The 20762-nt window shown below is 32.9% G+C and overlaps 1 protein-coding gene across 1 annotated transcript; it reads left to right on the forward strand.

Moving 5' to 3' along the window:
• Positions 1-27: 27 nt before the first annotated feature.
• LOC126814878 (ubiquitin thioesterase zranb1) lies at positions 28-19630 on the forward strand. The gene is made up of 8 exons (XM_050540312.2): positions 28-489; positions 3932-5124; positions 7262-7333; positions 8790-8988; positions 10776-10894; positions 11498-11623; positions 12955-13184; positions 14479-19630. The coding sequence occupies exons 2-8, from the start codon at positions 3957-3959 to the stop codon at positions 14698-14700; spliced, it is 2136 nt and encodes a 711-aa protein (XP_050396269.1). The 5' UTR covers positions 28-489; positions 3932-3956; the 3' UTR covers positions 14701-19630.
• Positions 19631-20762: the final 1132 nt, after the last annotated feature.

A 20762-nucleotide genomic window follows, 5' to 3' on the forward strand; every position in this document is an offset into this window, starting at 1 on the left:
ATTTTCACCCCTAAGTGACGTCACATCTAATATGGAAGTCGTTTTGTTTGTATTATGAATTTGTCAGAATATCAGAGATATAAAAACGAAATATGACACTGTAAAGAAGATTTCCTGAGTCCCGAGTTCGCCTAGTTATACCATAGGTTTTGGTATTTCATTTGGTCAGATTTTGGAATCCATAAACAACCTTTTTGATGAACTAACAGTGATTGAAACAGGCTCCCGTGGCGAGGGCGAAGTCTGGTATTGTTTCTGTTTTTGTTGTTGGACACGATTCAGTTCATGTGCGGTGTTGTGTTTTGAGACTACCTTGTCATCATTCTAAATATGATGTTGGAGCCTGAGAAATTATTCCCTCATTCATAACTTTGCAGCGGAAAGAGTAGTCAGAATAAAATACGCTAAGTACACTATTATACTGATAACAACAACTGAACAACAGCAAGCAATCATCACAATCAAATTAATTAAATTTTAAAAAATTTTGTAAGTAGTTTTAGCATTTCTAAATTTCCTTTTTTGTTATTCTTATTTCAAAATAAGTGACTGCACGAGCATCAATCACTCATTTAATGACAATGTACATGCCGGTACTCAATCATAAGTGATTTGTTAATGCTAATTAATTATTATGGTCAGGTTCTGTTAATCTGTCACACACTGTACATGTAGCCCCATACAATGGTCACAATATTTACATTTTGTATAAACTATTGAGGGGTGGGTGGGTGGATGGACGAATGGTTAGCGTGTGCGCTGCATCATAAGGTCTGTCACTCATTGAGTCATGCACTGGTGTGGTTTTGATTCCCCAGTGTGTTGTACATGATAAGAAATAACGCGGTCTGTCCATCCTCATGGGTTTTCTCTGGGTCCTACGATTTCCTCCCACTGCTAAAGACCCCTACGTGCAAGCGAATTATTAAAATAAAATTGAACCATATGTTAGTTCCGAAATGACCTAGTTTGTGTCAGTGGATGTTGAACTCTCTCTCCCTCTCTCTCTCTCTCATAAACTATTGACTATACTCAGATTATTGTTACTGATGATAGGCAACAAATAAAAAAGGATATTTTTCTTTGGGGAATAATTTATAAGGTTAACTACTCAAATAGGTATGGTAGTCCTAATTAAAGTTTAATATTTCTACACATTTGCTGACATTTATATACTTTTGCTGGCTTGTACATGACTACATGTATGCATGCCAGGGACAACGAGAAGGGATGAGGCTACAAAATTAAAAAAAATGGCATCATGTCTCATAGGAAATTAAGCAAGCTGACTTCCACTTAATTTTATCATGCTTCAACTGAATTGTGTGGATTCACTGGCCTTTTTGAGAGAAGCCCCATTTTAAAATGTTTAAATTCTAAGCTTTACTATTGATGTCAGTAAATGATCTTATAAACTTATTAATTATGTTGATCTAGAGGATGTACTTCTGCAATTGAAGACCTGTTATTAGAATCAGATGTCAGTTATATTTCGTTTTTATTGTCCCTCCCATTTTCGAAGAAAGCAGCGGACTATTAAAATGGGTTTGTAAGTTCGATAATGAGCATTTTCTGTTCAGAGTAAGCAGAGACCATAGCAATTTGATAAGTCAAGACTTCAGAGCTCAATAACTTTCATTCTGAGTGAGAGTGGTGAAACTTTGTGTATAGTTTAAAATTACATCGATGCCTTGACTAAGTTTGATGATCCAATATGGTTTCCCCTTGTCAATGGTGCAGGATGGAGGGTAGTTTGGATGGGACGAAAAACCGAGGTCCCGTGTACAAATTGACGTGCACTTAAAAGATCCCTTGGCAGTTGGAATTCGATATAAGAGTAGGCCAGAGTGCCGATTCCCGGGCAAAATTTCCCTCCTGATGGCACACTGTATGGCGTATACCCGTCTTCATTAGCACAGTCAGAGCATAACAGTAGGCCGTTAAACCCCATTTCATTTCATTTCAAGCTCGATGATGAGGGTTTTCTGTTAGGCTAAGTAGATTCTTTAAGTAGACTTTGGAATGGAATAACTCTCCTTCTAATATTGAGGTAGAATGTTCAAACTTGGTGTAGATGTGTATTAGGTGAATGCCTTGACGGTGTTCGATCATGCACATTTTTCGCTAAGGGTAAGCGGAGATGAGCAATTTGATTGGTTGTGACTTTGGAACATGATAACTTTGGTTCTGATTGGATGAGAGTGATGAAACTCAGAGTATAGATTCATTATACCATTAGCTTTGAAAGATAAATAGCGATAAGCAATTTGATTGGTCAATACTTTGGAACATAAGAATTAGAATGCTTTTAACTGAGGTAGAGTGTTTAAACTTGGTGTAGATGATGTTCATTAGGTGATTGTCTTTGAGTTCAATGGTTAACATTATCCGCTAAAGATAAACAAAGCTAAGCAGTTTCATTGGTCGATGCTTTGGTACATCAAAACCATGATTAAGTATGCTGTAGATAATCAGTTTGACTGCTAAAATGCTTTCCAAAAAGATCAATGTGCAATTAATTACTATGTGTCCTCTATTTATTTGGGGATTGTGGTGAGGGACAACGACCTCACTGTTGGCTTGTTATCACTATATTCATGTACTTCCTATTTGTCTATTTATTACATAATAAGCCTGTATCCCTTGGCCTTGTGTTGGTTATTTTAAACACAATTACTGTACATTTGATAAAAAGTTTTCCTGTGTAAATACATGTTAGTAATATTTGTAAAAGGAGGAACTTGCAATTTTTTTTAGCTACTATTTGATTATAAACTATTTTATTGTGTAACAAGTCAACATGTTAAAGTGTAATATTTAGACGACCAGAAGTTGAGCAATTAATGTTTAAAGATACATTATGGGAGATCAGATAAAGAGCTGGCAGTTCTCATGTTAAAGTGTAATATTTAGACGACCAGAAGATGAGCAATTAATGTTTAAAGATGGAGATTAGATAAAGAGCTGGCAGTTCTCATTATAATAGTTAAAAACTAGATAATGTAAAGGGAATTTGCTGAAAATTTCAGTCAAATTGATCCACTCTGAACCGAGAATTTAGCGATTGAATTTTGGATCTAGCCTCGATCATCATTACTGAAGTCGGTACGATAAAAAACATAGTCTAGATTATCCATTTTTTGATTTAATTATCAATGAGTGTTGAACAGCAGATCGAGTTCTAATCCAGTAAATATCGCAGGCTAGCGATGACATCAAGAGTTAATTATGGTCTGGATAAGTTAATTAATGTCTAATTAATAATTTAGATAGCATTTCAGGCCTAAAGATAGACCTTCATTTGGCAGATTTAGCTCTTGCATAATGTATGTTTAAGGAAATGGAGTTCAACACAATTATAATAACATGTAAAATTTGATATTTCAATAATTTGCTTGTTTATATATAAAGGGTTCTTTTGCAGTTGGGAAAACTGAGAAAACTCAACATGGTTAGACAGAGTTAAACCTCTGTAGAGTGCATACTATGTACGGTATATTTGTGGAATTGAATAAAGAACTTAGGTTCACAATTCAACTTATAACCACTAGGTCACATACATTGTAGGCCTACTTGTCCCAGTTGTGCAGAATGGAGGGCCTGGCAAGGAAAACTGTCTTGTCATTTGGATGGGACATTTGGAATTTGATGAAGATTAGGCCAAAACCCTGATTTCTGTGTAGTATTCCTTCATACTTATAGTCATAATACACTGCCTGTCTCCATTAGTCCAGCGCTGGTGTAAAAATGAAGCACGTTTTCACAACCCTACCCATATTAAGAATTTCCACAACCTGGACAAAAACAATAAGCCAATTTACCTTAATAAAGGATTTATAGAAAGATATGTTTATGTGAGAGACACATAAAAGCCTAGATAATGTATCATTGTAAAACAAAATAATTAATTTTTGAAATTATCTATTTTCAGTGAGGCCTACCTCTAACCAATCAAAATGACTGATACATCTGAAGAAGGCAAATGGTCATGTGAATACTGTACCTATGACAACTTCCCAGCTTCAAAACGCTGTACACTATGCCGTGGATTACGTCCACAACAGCTCATCACAGAAAGTGTCGACCAGACTCGAGATATTTACAAAATGGCCTCCCTGATGACTAAAAGCACTGAATCATCATCAGGAATTATATGTGGGGGCAGCACTAGTTCCGAGAGCAATAAATGGTCATGTCACATGTGTACGTATCTCAACTGGCCAAAAGCTCAGAAGTGTTTACAGTGTTTAACAGCCAGACGGAAATCATCTCCAACTAGCTCGGCTAGCAGTCGCATGGAGCCGTTAAGTGTAAATGTCAATATCGAAGAAAGTCGATCGGGGCGTAGCACACCCAATCGTACATCTCCCAGTTCACCTGAGGCAGCCAAAGCAATAAATAACGATATCAATCGTGCAGTAGCAGCACAAACAAGAGCAGGCACAAAATGGACATGTAAATCTTGTACATATGATAATTTCCCCAAAAATAATAAATGTGTTTTATGTGGCAGTTTTCGCAATAGAAGTCATGCAGCAGACACTAATCTTGCTGCAGGTGGTAGCTATAGTGGTGACAATGAACGAGATTTTAATCGGCGCGGTAGGACTTCGCCAGGCACTTCATACAGTATAGACAATATGGCATCAATAGCAGGAGGTGCATATGCAGCTCCATCTTTATCAGAAGAACGCAATAGAAGTGAAGAAAAACGTGTACGATTATTACGCAAACGAATGCGAGATAAAGACTGGCTGTGGGTGGGAGCATGTGCAGGTGTTGTCGATGGTGACGCTAATGCTATCGAAGCTTACATTCAATCAGGAGGTGATCCAGCACGTCAGCTGACACAGGACGAAGTAGCATTAATTAATAAACCTGGTAGATTTGAAGTGGGTTACACATTAGTTCATCTAGCGATACAGTATAAACGTGAAGATTTATTAGCAGTATTATTAACGGCCACAGATGTTGCATCAAAGGCTGTAAAACGTCTCCCGTCACATTCTAGTCCAGACACAGCATCAGACATACGTAGAGAAATCGCTTCGTTGTTACGACAGCGGAAAGGGGATTTCCCCTGCTTCTTTTATACTGACTGTGTTACATTTGCTCTTCCAGCAGGTAGGTTCTAATCAATTAATATTGTTTTGTTCATTTACTTCAAATTTAATGAAAATAAGGAGTAAAATATCAAAGATGGGCCTTTCATCATTGATAGACATGTGTACAAGCAACATTTCCCCTAAGTTTCATATTTTTTATGAAAGGCATTTTATACATGATCAGTGTTTGAAAAATAGGGATTTTAGTCATTTCCCTGTTTAAGTCAATTTTCAAAGCCAATTTTACAAGAAACTGACATAGATATGCCTTTTATTTTAATAATGTCTGTTCAAACAATACCAATTGATACATTATACATGTGATAAGTAACAACTCCTAATATAGCAGTGATGAGATTTTGTCCAACACTATTTTCCAAACGTTCTAAATTGTCCAACCATGAATATGCCCAATCGTACATCAAGACATGGTGAATAATATTCAAAATTCCAATATTAATATAGTTTACTGAGTGTATAACTACCACTCAACCCGATTATTGCTGATAATAGGCTGGATTGATTATGTAATTAAGTGATCTATGTATTTATCGTGTCATACCGTCTGTACACCTACCTTGATTAACTATCATTTGTATCAATCCAATAAGAGTGATTATAAACTTAATCTATGTGATTAACTTGGGTTTCCTCATTGTCGGACATTTTTATCTCCTTGATGTCAGTCGACAACATCTATAAACTAGTCATTTATGTCACATATCATATCCGTTAACTTGTCACACACACACACACACACACTCACACCCACACACACATGGTTATAATGCAATAACCGAAAACAAAAGTAGAAATCTCGTGAGACCAGTGAAATGAGAGATGTAAACGTGACAATTATCACATGGAAAATGTCAGAGAACAGATTCTATTTTGATACATATTCTCGGGTTTATGATAATATTTTGAATGGGGTTTATGTTTTCAAAAAAAGAAATAAACAAGCTGAGAAATTTAAATGTCGACAAATATTCTGAATTCGATAGTAGTGTAAGTAGTTAATTGTTTTACACGATAGCACGTGCGATCAAAGTCGAGCTCTATTATTTAGCAAATGATGTCACTCACTCTGTATCATGGAGCGTAGCTTACTGCCAAAAAATTTATTTTTACCTCCATCCGAATATTAGTCGAAACGGAGTATAAGACGAATGCCAGACTTCTGCTGAAAAAAGTGTCGACCTAGATCCGAAAAATACGGGTTTTTTTGTAGGAATATTACTGCCGTAAATTTGATAAAAAGTATGGGTCGACAGTAGTCGGCACACTTTCATTCTATCGTAATTTTGTAGGAATATACTGACATAAATTTGAATACCACATGGGAATTAAATATGAAAAATAACAAGGTGCACCTATTATTATGTATGAATTTGAATACTGTATTTTGTTGCCAGTTTAAATAACGATAAGATGTCCCTTTATTTTTGGTAAAAATGTGTGGCAAGAAAAATTTTGAAACCCCATCACTGTAATATAGGATAGTGTAGTAAAATTTATACACCGTATCAAAATAAGGCACTCCATACACACTTGACGGTACTTGTCCTGTGAAATTTGATGGTGAGTTCTTACAAACCACAAAATTTCAAGAATAGAGACTGACTAGAAGGAATAAAGTCAGAACACCAAAATCGAGTCATAAAATAGAGTTCCAAGACTTGCCAAAATATACCCTTATTCAAAAGGTCATATCTCAGTCAATATTAATGCTAGAGTCATGTAACAAATGTTTGTATGTACTATAAATAACATATATTTTTTTCATCATGTTCTGAGGGGGTCACTGACAACTTCCTGAGTATTTGGTCTACTTGACATGGAATAGGTGATTAGGTGTCCCAAGATCTCTTGAACTATATCTAAACATCAAAGTTCTTTCAAAATTCAAATTTAGAGTTATATCCACATTCACATTCAAAACTTACGAAAACTTATGAGCGAGATACAAAGATAGGGTAGAACTAGAACCCAGTCGAATATTACGATTTTATTGTTCATTTGTACTCAAAGAGTAAACAAATGGACTAATTACATTAAATTTATGAAATCTGATAAATGAGATACACAATAGAATATTTTGAAAGTTTGTGAGATAGCTAACAATGTGTATTGTTCAATTGTATTATTTATTACAGATATAGTAGATTTACCGACACCAGTTCAAAGTCAACTATTTGATGAATTATTAGATAGAGATGTACAACATGGTAAGTAGGATGTTCTTTTTATTTGGAAATTATGCAGCTACTTTTAGATGCAAACAGAAGCAGTGCACATATGGCTTTTCACAAGCTAGACAGTATAGAATTTGTAGATTTGTTGTGTGGATGACCTTGACATTCCAGGTATTGGAAATGATCAAGTTTCACTGCAGATGGAGTGGAAAGTGTTTTAAAATCTATTTCATAGGCAATCATTCAAGCAATCGTTGTCTAGTAAAATCAGTGTGTTTTAACTCTTGTCTAAATATAATTACTACTGTCAACTGGACTAAAAAAAAATTGCTATGAAAATATAAAAAAATATCTAGATATCAACTGGCCTTAAAAAAGTTCCTATAAAAATATAACAAAAATGATTGTTTTTTTATACATCCACATTTTAGTTTGGTCGTATATTGTCGTCACCTTGTTTGTCGTCCGTCTTTTGGTCTCATTTCGTGTTAAAAGAGAAAAGAGGTTATAATAATCCATACATGTATTCTAATATGATGGATTGTCTACATGTATCTCATTGCAACAAAGATGCCTATAGTATTAATAACTCTTTAAGAAATTATGTGAACTTTCTGAAATTTATATTTGTTATCTATCTATTGAATTTAATTGAATTTGAACCATTTTCCATATTAACCTCCAGAGTTATTCCCCTTTTTTATGAAATATTGTTGGCTACCATTCTAAAATTTATTGAAAACCTATTGATTTTCATTGATTTTTGTTACATGTGTGCTCCTTTGCTATTTGAAATTGATATACCGGTAGATTGTCTATCTCAATGAACCAATGCCCTTTTGTTATTACATGTATATCTTTTTAATTGTTAACATATTTTTCTGAAATTTACATTGGGTATCTGTCCATCCTATTAAAATGAAGAAACATTGATTTTCAATAAAATGGGTTTAATTTAGCATACATTATGCAAGAGCTAAATCTGCCTATTGCAGGTCTTTCTTTAGGCCTGAAATGTTATATAAACTATTAATTAGACATTAATTAACCTATCCAAACCATAATCAACTCTCAATGTTATCTTATTCTTATGTTTTGGATTTTCACTGGATTTGAATCCTATCTGTTGCTCAACGCTCATTGATAATTAAATTCAAAAATGGATAATCGAGACTATGTTTTTTATTGTACCGACTTTAGTAATGATGATCGAGGCTAGGCTTAAAATTCAAAAGCTAATACAGTATCTTGTTTCAGAGTGGAGCAATTTGACTGACATTTTCAACGTATTCTATTTACATTATCTATTTTTTAACTATTATAGCGAGAACAGTCAACTCTTTATCTTATCTCCCATAATGTATCTTTAATCTGATTCTGTTGAAACTTATGTACCGTATGAGTTGTTTAGCTCATAACTGTTTTGATGACTTGGCTGCTAGTGGGTGTATGTTTAGTTGCCTGACAACTTATGTTTGTTTTCTTATAGAATTGGAATCAGAAGAATCTATTATAAACTGGAGTAAAGAATTAACTAATTGTTTAGGAAGTCGTCTGTATGCGTTATGGAATCGTACTGCCGGAGATTGTTTATTAGATTCCGTATTACAGACTACTTGGGGGGTGTTTGATATTGATAATAGTTTACGTCGAGCTTTATCTGATAGTCTTAATGAAGGAGCTATGACGTAAGTTTTATTCTCACAATCATTGGTTGTCATCAGGAATTTTTATTATCATCTCTTAATATGTCCATGTACATGCAAGCCTAACATAAGGTACATGTCATAGACTTTATCAGACACAAATTACCACACAAAATATTATAACGTTATGTGATAATTTGTACTTGACAAAGTTTGTGACTGGTACCTTATGTGTCCTGGCTTGTGTACATATCAGGTTAGGTCCTCTTGATTCTGTTACCTCTATTGATCACTAAGGCTGGGAATCGATATGAAATTTTAATATCGATTATCGGCAAGAATTTTTCAGTGATTATCGATAATAATCGATTATCATTTTTCCGGAAAAATCCGAACTTTACCGACCTGTTATTTGTGTTGATCGATGTACGTAAAAAAATCAATTAATTTAAAATAATTAGTTGCTAAATGTAGGACTAACTTGAGTATTATTATAAGTTTTATTCTTGATTCATTTGAACCTTTTTTTATTCCAATATCTCCGATAAATACAAAGACAATACATGGTTTCTCTTTGCAAGTGATTGGCGATTACAAAGTGTTATTAATAATACAATAAAATAAAATAGAAGGCGTCTATTGATTGGACAATAAAAAAATAATTACGGGCTTTCAAAGTAGAATTTTTATGATTGGTTAATTTAGATGAAAACCAAAGTAGAATTCTTCCACGAAATTGTGAGAGATATAGATATTTTCCCTGGAAGTCAAAAACGTGTTTTGTATGGGCTGTATCTGACATGATTTAGTAATAAAAGCGGAGTTGATAATTAATAATACAATTAGTTTTATCGTGAAAGCAGACGATTTCTCTACAAATCAATCAAGAACAAAGAAGGGAGATAATTCTAATTTTACTATATATCATTATATCACGTGCGATTGAAATTGTTCACAAAGTGCGTGGCCTATTTTAGTTTCAACTAGTAATAACAACAAAAACAACGAAAATATTAAAATAATGTATTTAATCTTAAAGTTTAGCTTTTTACAATAATATATATATTAAAATGTGCCAGTTTGTAAGCAAAAGGGTAAAAATAGTTGTTGTGTTGACGTTGTGTATTCATTCATTCGTCTGCTAATGCCTGACTACGGCAAGTTCAGTCATGTGAAAGTAACCGTAACTTGCCGTCAGAAGGTAAATATACCGATAATCGATATTTGAATTTCAATATTGATTATCGTATCGCTAAATAACTTCTACCGATCATCGATTATATCAATATTTTTGCACAGCCTTATTGATCACCATCTTTAAGATTAAACCAATGCTCTCTTCTGCTATGTTAGGTTAAATTCTGGTAATTTTGTCCATCTTGAAAAATATGCCAACTTTCGAATAATGAAAATGAAATTTGGTTAAGCATCTTACTTCTCTGCACAAACCGGGTATGTCACGAGGCGGTGACATTTCTGCCCACTGTACATCAATTTCCAACTTTCAGGGTTTTTTCAGTTTCACGTTCCATCCGAACTACTAGACAGACGCTTTTTTTTTGCCAGACCCTCAGCCTTGCACGGCTGATAATACTAATAGAGTGAGAAAGATAATATTCAGAATAGTACATGTATATTTGTTCTGGTCACCTAATTTACTTTGTTTTTCAATAGGATATCATTTTATCTCCTCAATATGTGGCATTTCTAATCATCATATACAGTAATAACATTACTTTTCTTAATTAACTGTGGCCATATCATATTTGTTTCCTTCAGTTCAATCAAAAATTGAATATATTCTATTATCATAATATAATTATTTTCAGATTTTATCCACGTTGGAAGGAGTATGAATCACTTCAAGCCCAATCATTACATTTTAGTTTAGATGAAGGACAGTGGCAAAGAGACTGGGCGATATTATTAAGTCTAGCCAGTCAACCAGGTCAGTGTTATATATTCCCAGACCACAAGTTTATAATCGTAAGGCCCCAAAACACCTGCGTTTATAATTACCTGACAAATTTTTGTGTATTGCAATAGGTCAATAGGCTGTATATTTAATCAGTCAATAACATGTGGAGCTATAGAAAGTGATAGACGTAAGAATGATAGGGGTATATTGATACCACTGACAGTAGCAATATGCTATTACTATACATGTGGTTTGCGTTAATTTTATAAAATATAGCAGAATAAACATAAAAGAACATGAAGATGTCAGATATCATGTTGAATGGTATTTTGCTATTATGTAATAATTTAGAAGATTAATGGTTTAGTACATTTGGTTCTATTCATATCCCCCCCCCCCCCTCTCCTTAAAATGAGGTACCTATTTCTCTTCTTAATAAAAAAGCCAATAACAGCAATCAGTTGTTGAATTATTGATGATTGTTATCTACATGTACTGTCACATTTGTTCTTGATATCTTCATATGCCTTGTCGGCACACTGATAAATATAATGAGATTGAGAATATACTATCATAATTTTATATGTATATCAGGAATTGAATGTAATGTGAAAATTATTTTATCTATTTCAGGTACATCATTAGAACAAACTCATATTTTTGCATTAGCTCATATATTTCGTCGTCCCATCATAGTTTATGGTGTTAAATATGTTAAAAGTTTTAGAGGAGAGACGATAGGATTGGCCAAATTTCAGGGTAAGTGTCAGTTAATAATATTTTGATTTATGGGATTTTAATACAAGGTTTTGAGGTAGAAAATACAACATAATCTATGATAAGATTTACTAAAATCATGATGATTAACCCTGAAGTCCGAAGATCGCATTGCCATTTTGTGTTTAAATGTCATACAACCATATTTCACGCAGCAGGTGTTAGACCTATAATATGAATAGTGTGTTATTAAGCACATTTTGGGGTTTTTGAGTGTGGTTAATGGTCGATAGGTGGACATTAAGAAAAATATTGATACTGGATGAGGTTGTTAGTCTGAGTGTTGTTTCAATATATTATGCAGTGTCTTAAGCTTGAGACAATCAAACAACTTTAAAATACACACACTATCCTGTACGTGCATTTCATTGAAATAAGTCACTTGAGTCCAATATTTCATCTAGTATAAATAATTTACGATTGGCAAGTTGCTCGTACATAATGGTACGCCAACATGAAAGAATGACATCAAATCTGTATTTTAATTGTATATAAATGGATATTACTGTTATTATTAGTGGATAACCTTGTTGTGAAAAGAAACATCAAACTTCCATATACAAGATTGATAAAAAGTACCATTCTCCATCTTTATACCATTTTTCATCCCCTCTACCATTTCCACTCTCTTATAGTATTCTCCATTCACTGTATCATTCTCCATCTCCAGTAACCGTCTCCATTCCCTATACCACACTCCATTCCCCATACTATTTTCCATTCCTAATACTACTCTCCATTCCCTATACCACACTCCATTCCCCATACCACACTCCATTCCCATACCACACTCCATTCCCGATACCAAACTCCATTCCCCATACCACACTCCATTCCCTATACTATTTTCCATTCCTAATACTACTCTCCATTCCCTATACAACACTCAATTCCCAATACTACATGTATTTTCCATACCTTATATCACTCTCCGTTCCCTGTACCATTCTCCATTCCCTTTACCATTCTTCATCATTCCTAATACCATCCCTTATATCACTCTCCATTCCCTGTAACATTCCCTATACCATTCTCCATTCCCTTTGCCATCCTCCATCATTCCTGATACCATTCTCCATTCCCTACACCACTCTCCATTCCCTATACTCTCCGTCTTTATACTATTCTCCATTCCCTATACCACTCTCCATTCCCCATACCATTCTCCATCCCCTATACCATTCCCTATACCATTCTCCATTCCCTATACGCTTCTCCGTCTTTATACTATTCTCCATCTCCATCCTTGTTTAAAACCAGTGATATGTTCATCTATGTATAAAATGGATAATGTTGAATATTATTTTTACCAGGAGTCTACTTACCATTATTGTGGGAGAGAAGTTTTTGTTGGAAAACACCAATCTCATTAGGTTATACCCGTGGACATTTCTCAGCTCTTGTTCCCATGGAGATGGATACTGATGATAATATAGGAGCGGGTGCTAATACTAACAATACAGAAGATACACAGATAGCTTATCTCCCTTTAGTAGACAGTGATGGAAAATTACTATCCGTTCATTTTCTCTCAGGGTCAGATGTAAGTACAGGAATCGTCCAGGTTTATGTGTAGATCAGTGATTCCCAATGTGGGGCGCATGAATATTTTTTAGGGGGTAATTTGAAAATGATGTCAATAAGAAAAAACTTCACGTGTTCCATTATTACTTTTACCCCATAGCAACTTTTAGTACATATTACTGTCGGAAATGCCTATCTCCCCTCCTCCATAAATATTATCATGCATCTGGCACCACCTCTACCACAATTTGTTTACAACTTTACACAAGGAGGTTTAACCCTATTAACAGAGTTATCAATTTTCTGATTACTCGCTGTTAATTTATGTTTTTAAGATCTTTATCTTTGAAGTTCAATATCTTATTTGAAGGATTTAATTTCATTATATACTTTTACAAAACTCAATTTGTTTTCATATCAAACAGGGGCACAAAATAATTTGCAATATTGAGGTGGGGCAATATTCCTAAAGCAATGGCCCGAGAAAGCCCTCTCTGGCCATTGCTGGATTGGCTTCTGATACTTGAGCTTTTGAGGGAGTGTGTCTATTCTTCCCAATCTATCCCAAGTACAGCGACATAACAGCCCTTCCTCTAATCTGGGGTCTTCCCTAAAACTTTGGACAGTGATTTAAGGTATTTAAAATGGTGAAAGTATTGTTCAATTCCAAACAGTATTGTTTACATTGTCACGCAATTAGTTTTTCTGCAATATTCTACTATGCACTGGATAATTGGGCATAATAAACTTGTGAGTCATGACAAACTTTATGTAAACATGTTTGGTCCAATTTGGAGCTCAGTTTAAAGCGTAATGATATTGTTACGCTGTTCCATCCTGAAATTGAATAAAGATTCCAAGATTTTGAACATCAGACTGAGATACGAACAACAAGGAATTTGTTCTTGTGGTACACAACTCTGTTCTTGTGTTCTGGATATTTTGTTGATCGAGGAACTAATACACACGCAATTTAAAGTCTTAATGTAATGTTAATGTGTTATGTATTACTAAAGTCTATATTTATATTATAAAGAGTTTTAAATTCTTGTATTGTGCAGGGCTTGACAAATAACATTGTCTAGTTGTTAGGATGAAATAAAAAACTAAGGTCCTGTGTACACATTGGGGTGCACGTAAAAGAATCGGTGACGGTTGGAATTCGAAATAAGAGTAGACCATATTGCCACTGTCTGGGCAAAATTTCGCTCATTGCACACTCATTAGCTCGAATGGAGCAGCATAGTAGGTCATTAAACCCCATTTGATTTGTTGCGTAATGAAAATGTTTAAATGCTTACCATATTTTATAGGTTGGTCGTGAAGAAGCTATATTAAGAGACTGGTTAGATTGTGTTGTTACAAAAGGTGGTATTTTAGCAGCAGTACAGAAATTAGATAAGCGCCCTCTATTAGTGAAACAGATGGTTGATGAATGGTTAGATCATTATAGGCAACTAACTCACGTTATGACATCACCTAACGCTTTGTCCCAGGGAAGATTTTCTAGCGATGGTGAAAGTGATCAGGAATAAAAGACAATTTGTAAAGTATTTCTCAGGGCATGCTTCAGTCTTGTGGCTGCCTGTAATGCTTTCTGCCGTGGAATTTATCCTATTCATTTACCACAGCTTTGTATTGATATCTTGTATCGTACCATCAAAGATTTAGTTGATTCATGTTTTATTCTGGGTTGCTTATGTTCACACAAGATAGTCAAGCTGCCGAGGTAATTTGCTGAGCAAAATCGCAATATTATTATTTCTATATCCGAATTAACGATGGCACAAGAAAAATTTAAAAGAACAGATAAAATCTGGTGTAGAATTTTCTAGGGTCATAGCTTTATGATATATTATTAGGAAGAGGCCCAAACTAGATAAGATTCGTCCTATATATATTAAGGAGTTTTCGAACACAGGAAGAGGCATTTTCTCTTTTTGTGCTAATGTTTATTTTATTTAACGGAACCAAGCATATTAATCTAGCGCAATGGGGGGTCATCTCTGATTGGATATCTTTAGTTGTAATTACTGTTGTGAAGTATAGAGAATTTAAGATGTAATTTATTTCAACGACAAAAAATATATATACGAGTGATCACAAATGTTTTCAAGAGAAACTCTGCAAATACTTTAATATTTGATTAAAAAGAAACTAATTATAATTTTGAAAAGGATCTCATTAACAAGAAAGAAGTAGAATTTGAAAAGAAATCGTGTACATATATTAAAATTATAAATGATTTAATTGTTTTTAAGTAGTCCTTGTTTAAATATATTTTAGGCCACATCAATTTAAATTTTAGTTCTCCATGCTTTCTATTTCTTTGAAATGGTTTTGTTGAAAATTCTTACTCCTTTCAAAATACTTGCCTCCATATTTTAAATTTTTGAAAATTAAAGAATGATCAACTTCCCATAGAACTAAAGATTGAATTGGTTTGGCCATAATGCAGTGAAAATGTGAACTTTAAATGCATTTAGTTAACTTAGCTTTGTTTTAACAAATATATAATATAGAATTTTCATGTTAAAGATACTGCCACATGAATGATAACCTTGAAGCACCCCATTCTTCATCAAATATACTCTAAGCTTCACATTTTTTAAGATTTGTACTTTTGATATAAACTTGAATTTAGTTTAGATTTTTATCATTTTAGCTAGAAATATTTCCTAAAAATATTCATCTATTTTCGTTGTACTGCATTAACAACTGACATATTTCCTTTGAAGTTGGCGTTCTGATCATCTGACTTAACTGGCCAATCAAATTATCTGTAGTGGTATCTGGAACTCAATTTTTGCAGGAGATTTTGGGATATGAAAGCCAAAGTAAACAACAACATTGACCTCCATATAAACAAATCAAACCTATACTTTATAAAATCTTTATTTGTTGTTCTTTTAAGCTGCATTGTGCAGAAGCTAATTTCTGACTTCAAATGTTATACAACTTATTGTATGGATAGTCCATAATCAATGGATAGTCCATAGTCCAATATATTGAATGTATTAGACCATTCACGCCATAACATTTAAATGGCTGTCATTGAGGCATTGTTATTATCATGGTAATGGTACATGACAATCCGTTTGAAGTTTTGACAATAAATAGCTGATTAAAGTTCAAACACTCAAAACTTTGCTCAGAATATAGTAATTTGACTGACTTTTTTCAATATGTTTATATTTCATTATCTTTTTCTGAACTATTATAGCCAGAACAGTTGGCTCTTTATCTAAATCTTGCATAATGCATCTTTAATATATTGTGTAACACATTGTTCAATGTCTCCATATTCATGGATTGAATCATGGTGCATTACACCCATCTTATTGATTGACTATAAATAGCCCACAATGATTACACTAATTGGCTGATCAAGTTGTTGATTGAAAGTTGGTTAGATTAAAATGTAGTTAAAAATCAAAACAAACAAAATAAAAATGTAATCTAAATATCTTAGTACTTCTCTTTTCTAGGAGAGAAAATATATCTTTATAGAAATTGTTCTTCCAATTATTGCAGATAATATTTTTGCTAAGTCCTTGTTATAATCATTCAGTAAAATATGCATTTACATGTAGTTTGAAGTATTTATGATAAAATTGGTTTCAATTAAATTAATGAAACACTTGAGTGAAAAGGAACAGGTTTTCACAAAATTTGAAAATGATTACGATATGATATAAAATCTGCAGTTAATTTTTGGAATATGAAATTTCGTATAATATATTAAATTTCCAAATAATAAAATTGAATTTGATCAATTCTTGCATTATTTATGCAAATATTAACAAACTCCTTGAAGGTATTAGGGCAATAATTTTGGCATTTAAATTTTGATATAATGATTTGCTTCAAGAGAACTTGTAAATAGATATTTATATATTGTCTTTCTACATGTGTCATTGTTTCCATATTTTTTTGGAGTTATTTTTTTATTTCTCTTTTAAATTCAGCCATATTCTCCTTTAGTTTCGGCAATTTTTTGTTTGAGAGGCATGTTCGTGAAGAAATCTTAAAGTAACCAAATATGTTAATTAATTTGGTCTTATTTATTTCAGCTTTGCCATTATTTTGTTATTTAACTTTTTAGCAATATTTATTTATTATTTTTGTTTGCAAAATTTTCCTTTTATTAGTAAAAACATTTCCATCTTTAGATTTATCTGGTAGATATTTCATCTTAATATCTAAATTGTCATCCATTTTCTCTAACTCCATTTGTCTGCATATAAAGTATTCTCTGACAGTATAAATTTAGGGAGTGGAATCTCCTGTTAGACACTATTAATTGAAATAGTAATTTGGTTAACCCTTTGCAGTCTAAACTTATTGCTTTGTTTGACATATTGAAATTGTGCTCATGTATATTGGCTGAAATATTCTCTGAAATGGCTTGTCATTTGTAAATTGTTTTTATTTGATGGAGATATATCTTGGTTATTGTCGTCGTGAATTATTTTATTACTGGATTAATAAATGTGGTTTTTCAATAGTCGAATCTGCCTTCATTAGCACTGTGGGTGCAAAAAAGTAGGACGTGAAACACCATTTCATATCAAAATTTACAGAACAGGAGTCAGTTTTCAAAAGTCAAAAGAATACAAGTTCCACAGTGCAGTTAATAAAGATTTCCTCCCTTTATTTTAACTTTGGAGTTACCACTTCTAATTTATGAAGACACCATATTGTTTGAAAAACATGTGATTTTTGTTGTTATTTGTGTGTGAGTGAAATTTGAATATTATTTTGACAATAGATGTCAAGTATAGAAAGTGATTATTTAATTATTTTATTTGACTACTTTGTTTGGTTATGATTTATTATATAATATTATATTTGTATGTGTTTATTATTAGTATTGGAATAAAAGTAGGTAACTTTATCCATTTAAAAAAAAACCTCAAATATATAACCAATAAAATTTGAAATACATCCTTTATTTAAAATGTTAAGTCAAAACTTGAAATTTAACACCCAAAACACATTAATTTTCATTAAATTGCAATGAATCCTTCCTTAAAGTAAAAGATTAATCAACATTAATACCGATGTGGAATTTTTAAACACAAAAACATTATTAATTGCAATATTTTTGCAAGGATTCTCAGTTTTATTAAGTAAATGATAATTTTTGTCAGGTTATTGCTAAATTTAGATGTGAATTAAAGATTTTATATTGAGAGATCCATTAAATGCTTGAGACGAATGGCCTTAAAATCAGATGTTTCATCTTTAAATAGTTAAATATTTTGTTGGTTAATTTATATGTGATTAGAAAAGACAAGTACATAATCTAATTTTTATATTGAATTATCCTTGAAGACTAAAGGGAGATAAATTATAGATTGTTTGTTGAGTTTGAAACTATCAAATTTAACTAATCTGTGGGATTTAAAGGAAAAGAATACATTTTCGGAATCCTTTACTTAAATTTTACTAATGGTAATTCATACAGTATAAATAAAATATGCTTAGAAATAAAGGATATTTTTCCTTTTACTAAACGACAATCATGAAGTCTACAAAGATAAATCACAATAGAAAAGAGATAGGGTTATTGGGGTTGAATATACTGGCTATTATTAGTGTAACATATCATTATGGAATATAATATTACTTTTAACCAGTTTTTAGTATACATTTATTTCTTACCAAAATCGAGCAGGTCGGGAAAAGTAATAAAAGTTTAAGGATCAAAGAAGTTGAACTTTTGATAATTGATATTTATTTTCTGTAATAAAAAACCTAACTGTACAATTTGGCAACTTTTAAAATTAAACCTAAATGAGAAAAAATAACAGATAGATTGTGGGACAACATATGATCAGTCTCTTGTTCTTGATTTTAGGAATGTAGCCTTTTCATTGGCTTAGAGATAACATGTATACTAGGATTTTAACACTTGGCCAATGAAAAGGCTGCATCCTTCAAATAGTTTTGATTAGGTTTTCCCTCCTTCATGAAAACTTAAATCTATTACAATTGATTGTAACTTAAAATATAAATTTTAAGAATGCAAATCACATTAACTATTCATCTGACTTAAATTATTGGTACATTCAATTTTAAGTGACATTAGTTTTCATGAATATTCTCTGGAAACACTACTTTAAAACCTCTTGAAGTTAGTACTCCTATGTGGTATTGCCACAGGTAAATTTTTGTATATTAATAGCAGGTATAGTTGACAGCCAAGTGATTAAACCAGAAATTATTCCCTTATTTGTTGTTTCCATAGATAATTAAATACATTTTCTAATTTATTGTCACCCATATATAAATAATATATATCTGATTGTTATTGTTTTTGATTGGTTGATACCTGTCACATGATTAATTATCACCAAACATAGTCTAATGTGACTTTAAGTAGAGTACTATATATGTATGTATGAAATATATATATATATATATTATATTATATTCTAGAAAAGATATTAAATTTATCATTATACCCATTAGTTTTTACCTTATCTTATTTAACACCACAAATCAGAATAGTGTTGGTGTTGGCCAATCTTCAATAGAAGGCTTGATCTCGCTTTAACTACGTACATCTTATCAAGGCCTTCACGTAATACCCTGCATATTTCAGCACTAATTTCGATTGGGTACAAGCCCAACTTGTGATCAGATTCCTTGATCGTTGCGAATACCAAGTCTCGCGCTTTCAAGCTAACATGTCTACTTGTGAAAATCGAGTTGTAAAGTTCAAGGTTCATTCAATGTCAAGGTTTTAGTGGAAGTCACCATGTCACAACCTCTGATTGGACGCTACTGCTCACGTGTCTGTAGATAACATAGCTATAAGTTCAGGAATTGTGAAGTAAACAAGCAACTACCAGATGTTGTGAAACTCGCAGTCGTTGCTTCAGGAACATGGTGTTGGCCGAGAAAGTTCATTAGTATTTTCTGGCATTGTTTCCCCCATGTCAGTGGTGCAGGACTGAGGGCTGGTGAGATACAGTGTCTAGTCATTCGTATGGGACAACAATCAAGATCAAAATAAGAATAGGCTTGCATATTTCCCTCATAGAACACAAAGCAAACTGCATTTCATATGCCAGTATTCACATTGTACATATTATTTCATCAAAACTGGGTAAAAATTGTGACCTCAAGAGGCCAGGTCCACAACCTTTGTGTTACGTACTTTTACACTATTTGCATACGGAAGAGGCCATTTTCACGATATTCGCACTCAACCGTCATTATGGTGTAACAGTGATATATTTGAACGTTTTTTAAAAGTACCATCTCGATTTTAATAGAGTATCAGAAATAAAAGTCTGTGTACAATTTAAGCGTCAAAATATAGAGGAAAGGTGTATTTACCTTGTCTCAAAATATTGAGTCATTTGGACGTTCACATCGGAACTGCTTATCCGGACAGTAACCCTTTTAAGTTGGTTGACCTGATAATCTATTTCCGTTCCTTTAGAGGTCTATACAGTGCATGACCAACATGTTGTACTTGATAACGAAAAGTAAATTTCACCTACACATTATTTTTATAAAATAAAAATCTGGTTTTACCCAGACACCCTATAATACAGTTTAGGACACAGGTCTCCATTTCCAG

Source organism: Patella vulgata, chromosome 3 (genome assembly GCF_932274485.2).
Source record: "Patella vulgata chromosome 3, xgPatVulg1.2, whole genome shotgun sequence".
NCBI classification, from domain to species: Eukaryota; Metazoa; Mollusca; class Gastropoda; family Patellidae; genus Patella; species Patella vulgata.

Bases quoted from the DNA above. Each gene is read 5' to 3' on its own strand.
- LOC126814878 (XM_050540312.2), top strand. From the start codon at position 3,957: ATGACTGATACATCTGAAGAAGGCAAATGGTCATGTGAATACTGTACC. The intron at 10,895-11,497 runs GTCAGTGTTATA...TATCTATTTCAG, and splicing joins AAGTCTAGCCAGTCAACCAG to GTACATCATTAGAACAAACT. The intron at 13,185-14,478 runs GTAAGTACAGGA...CATATTTTATAG, and splicing joins ATTTTCTCTCAGGGTCAGAT to GTTGGTCGTGAAGAAGCTAT.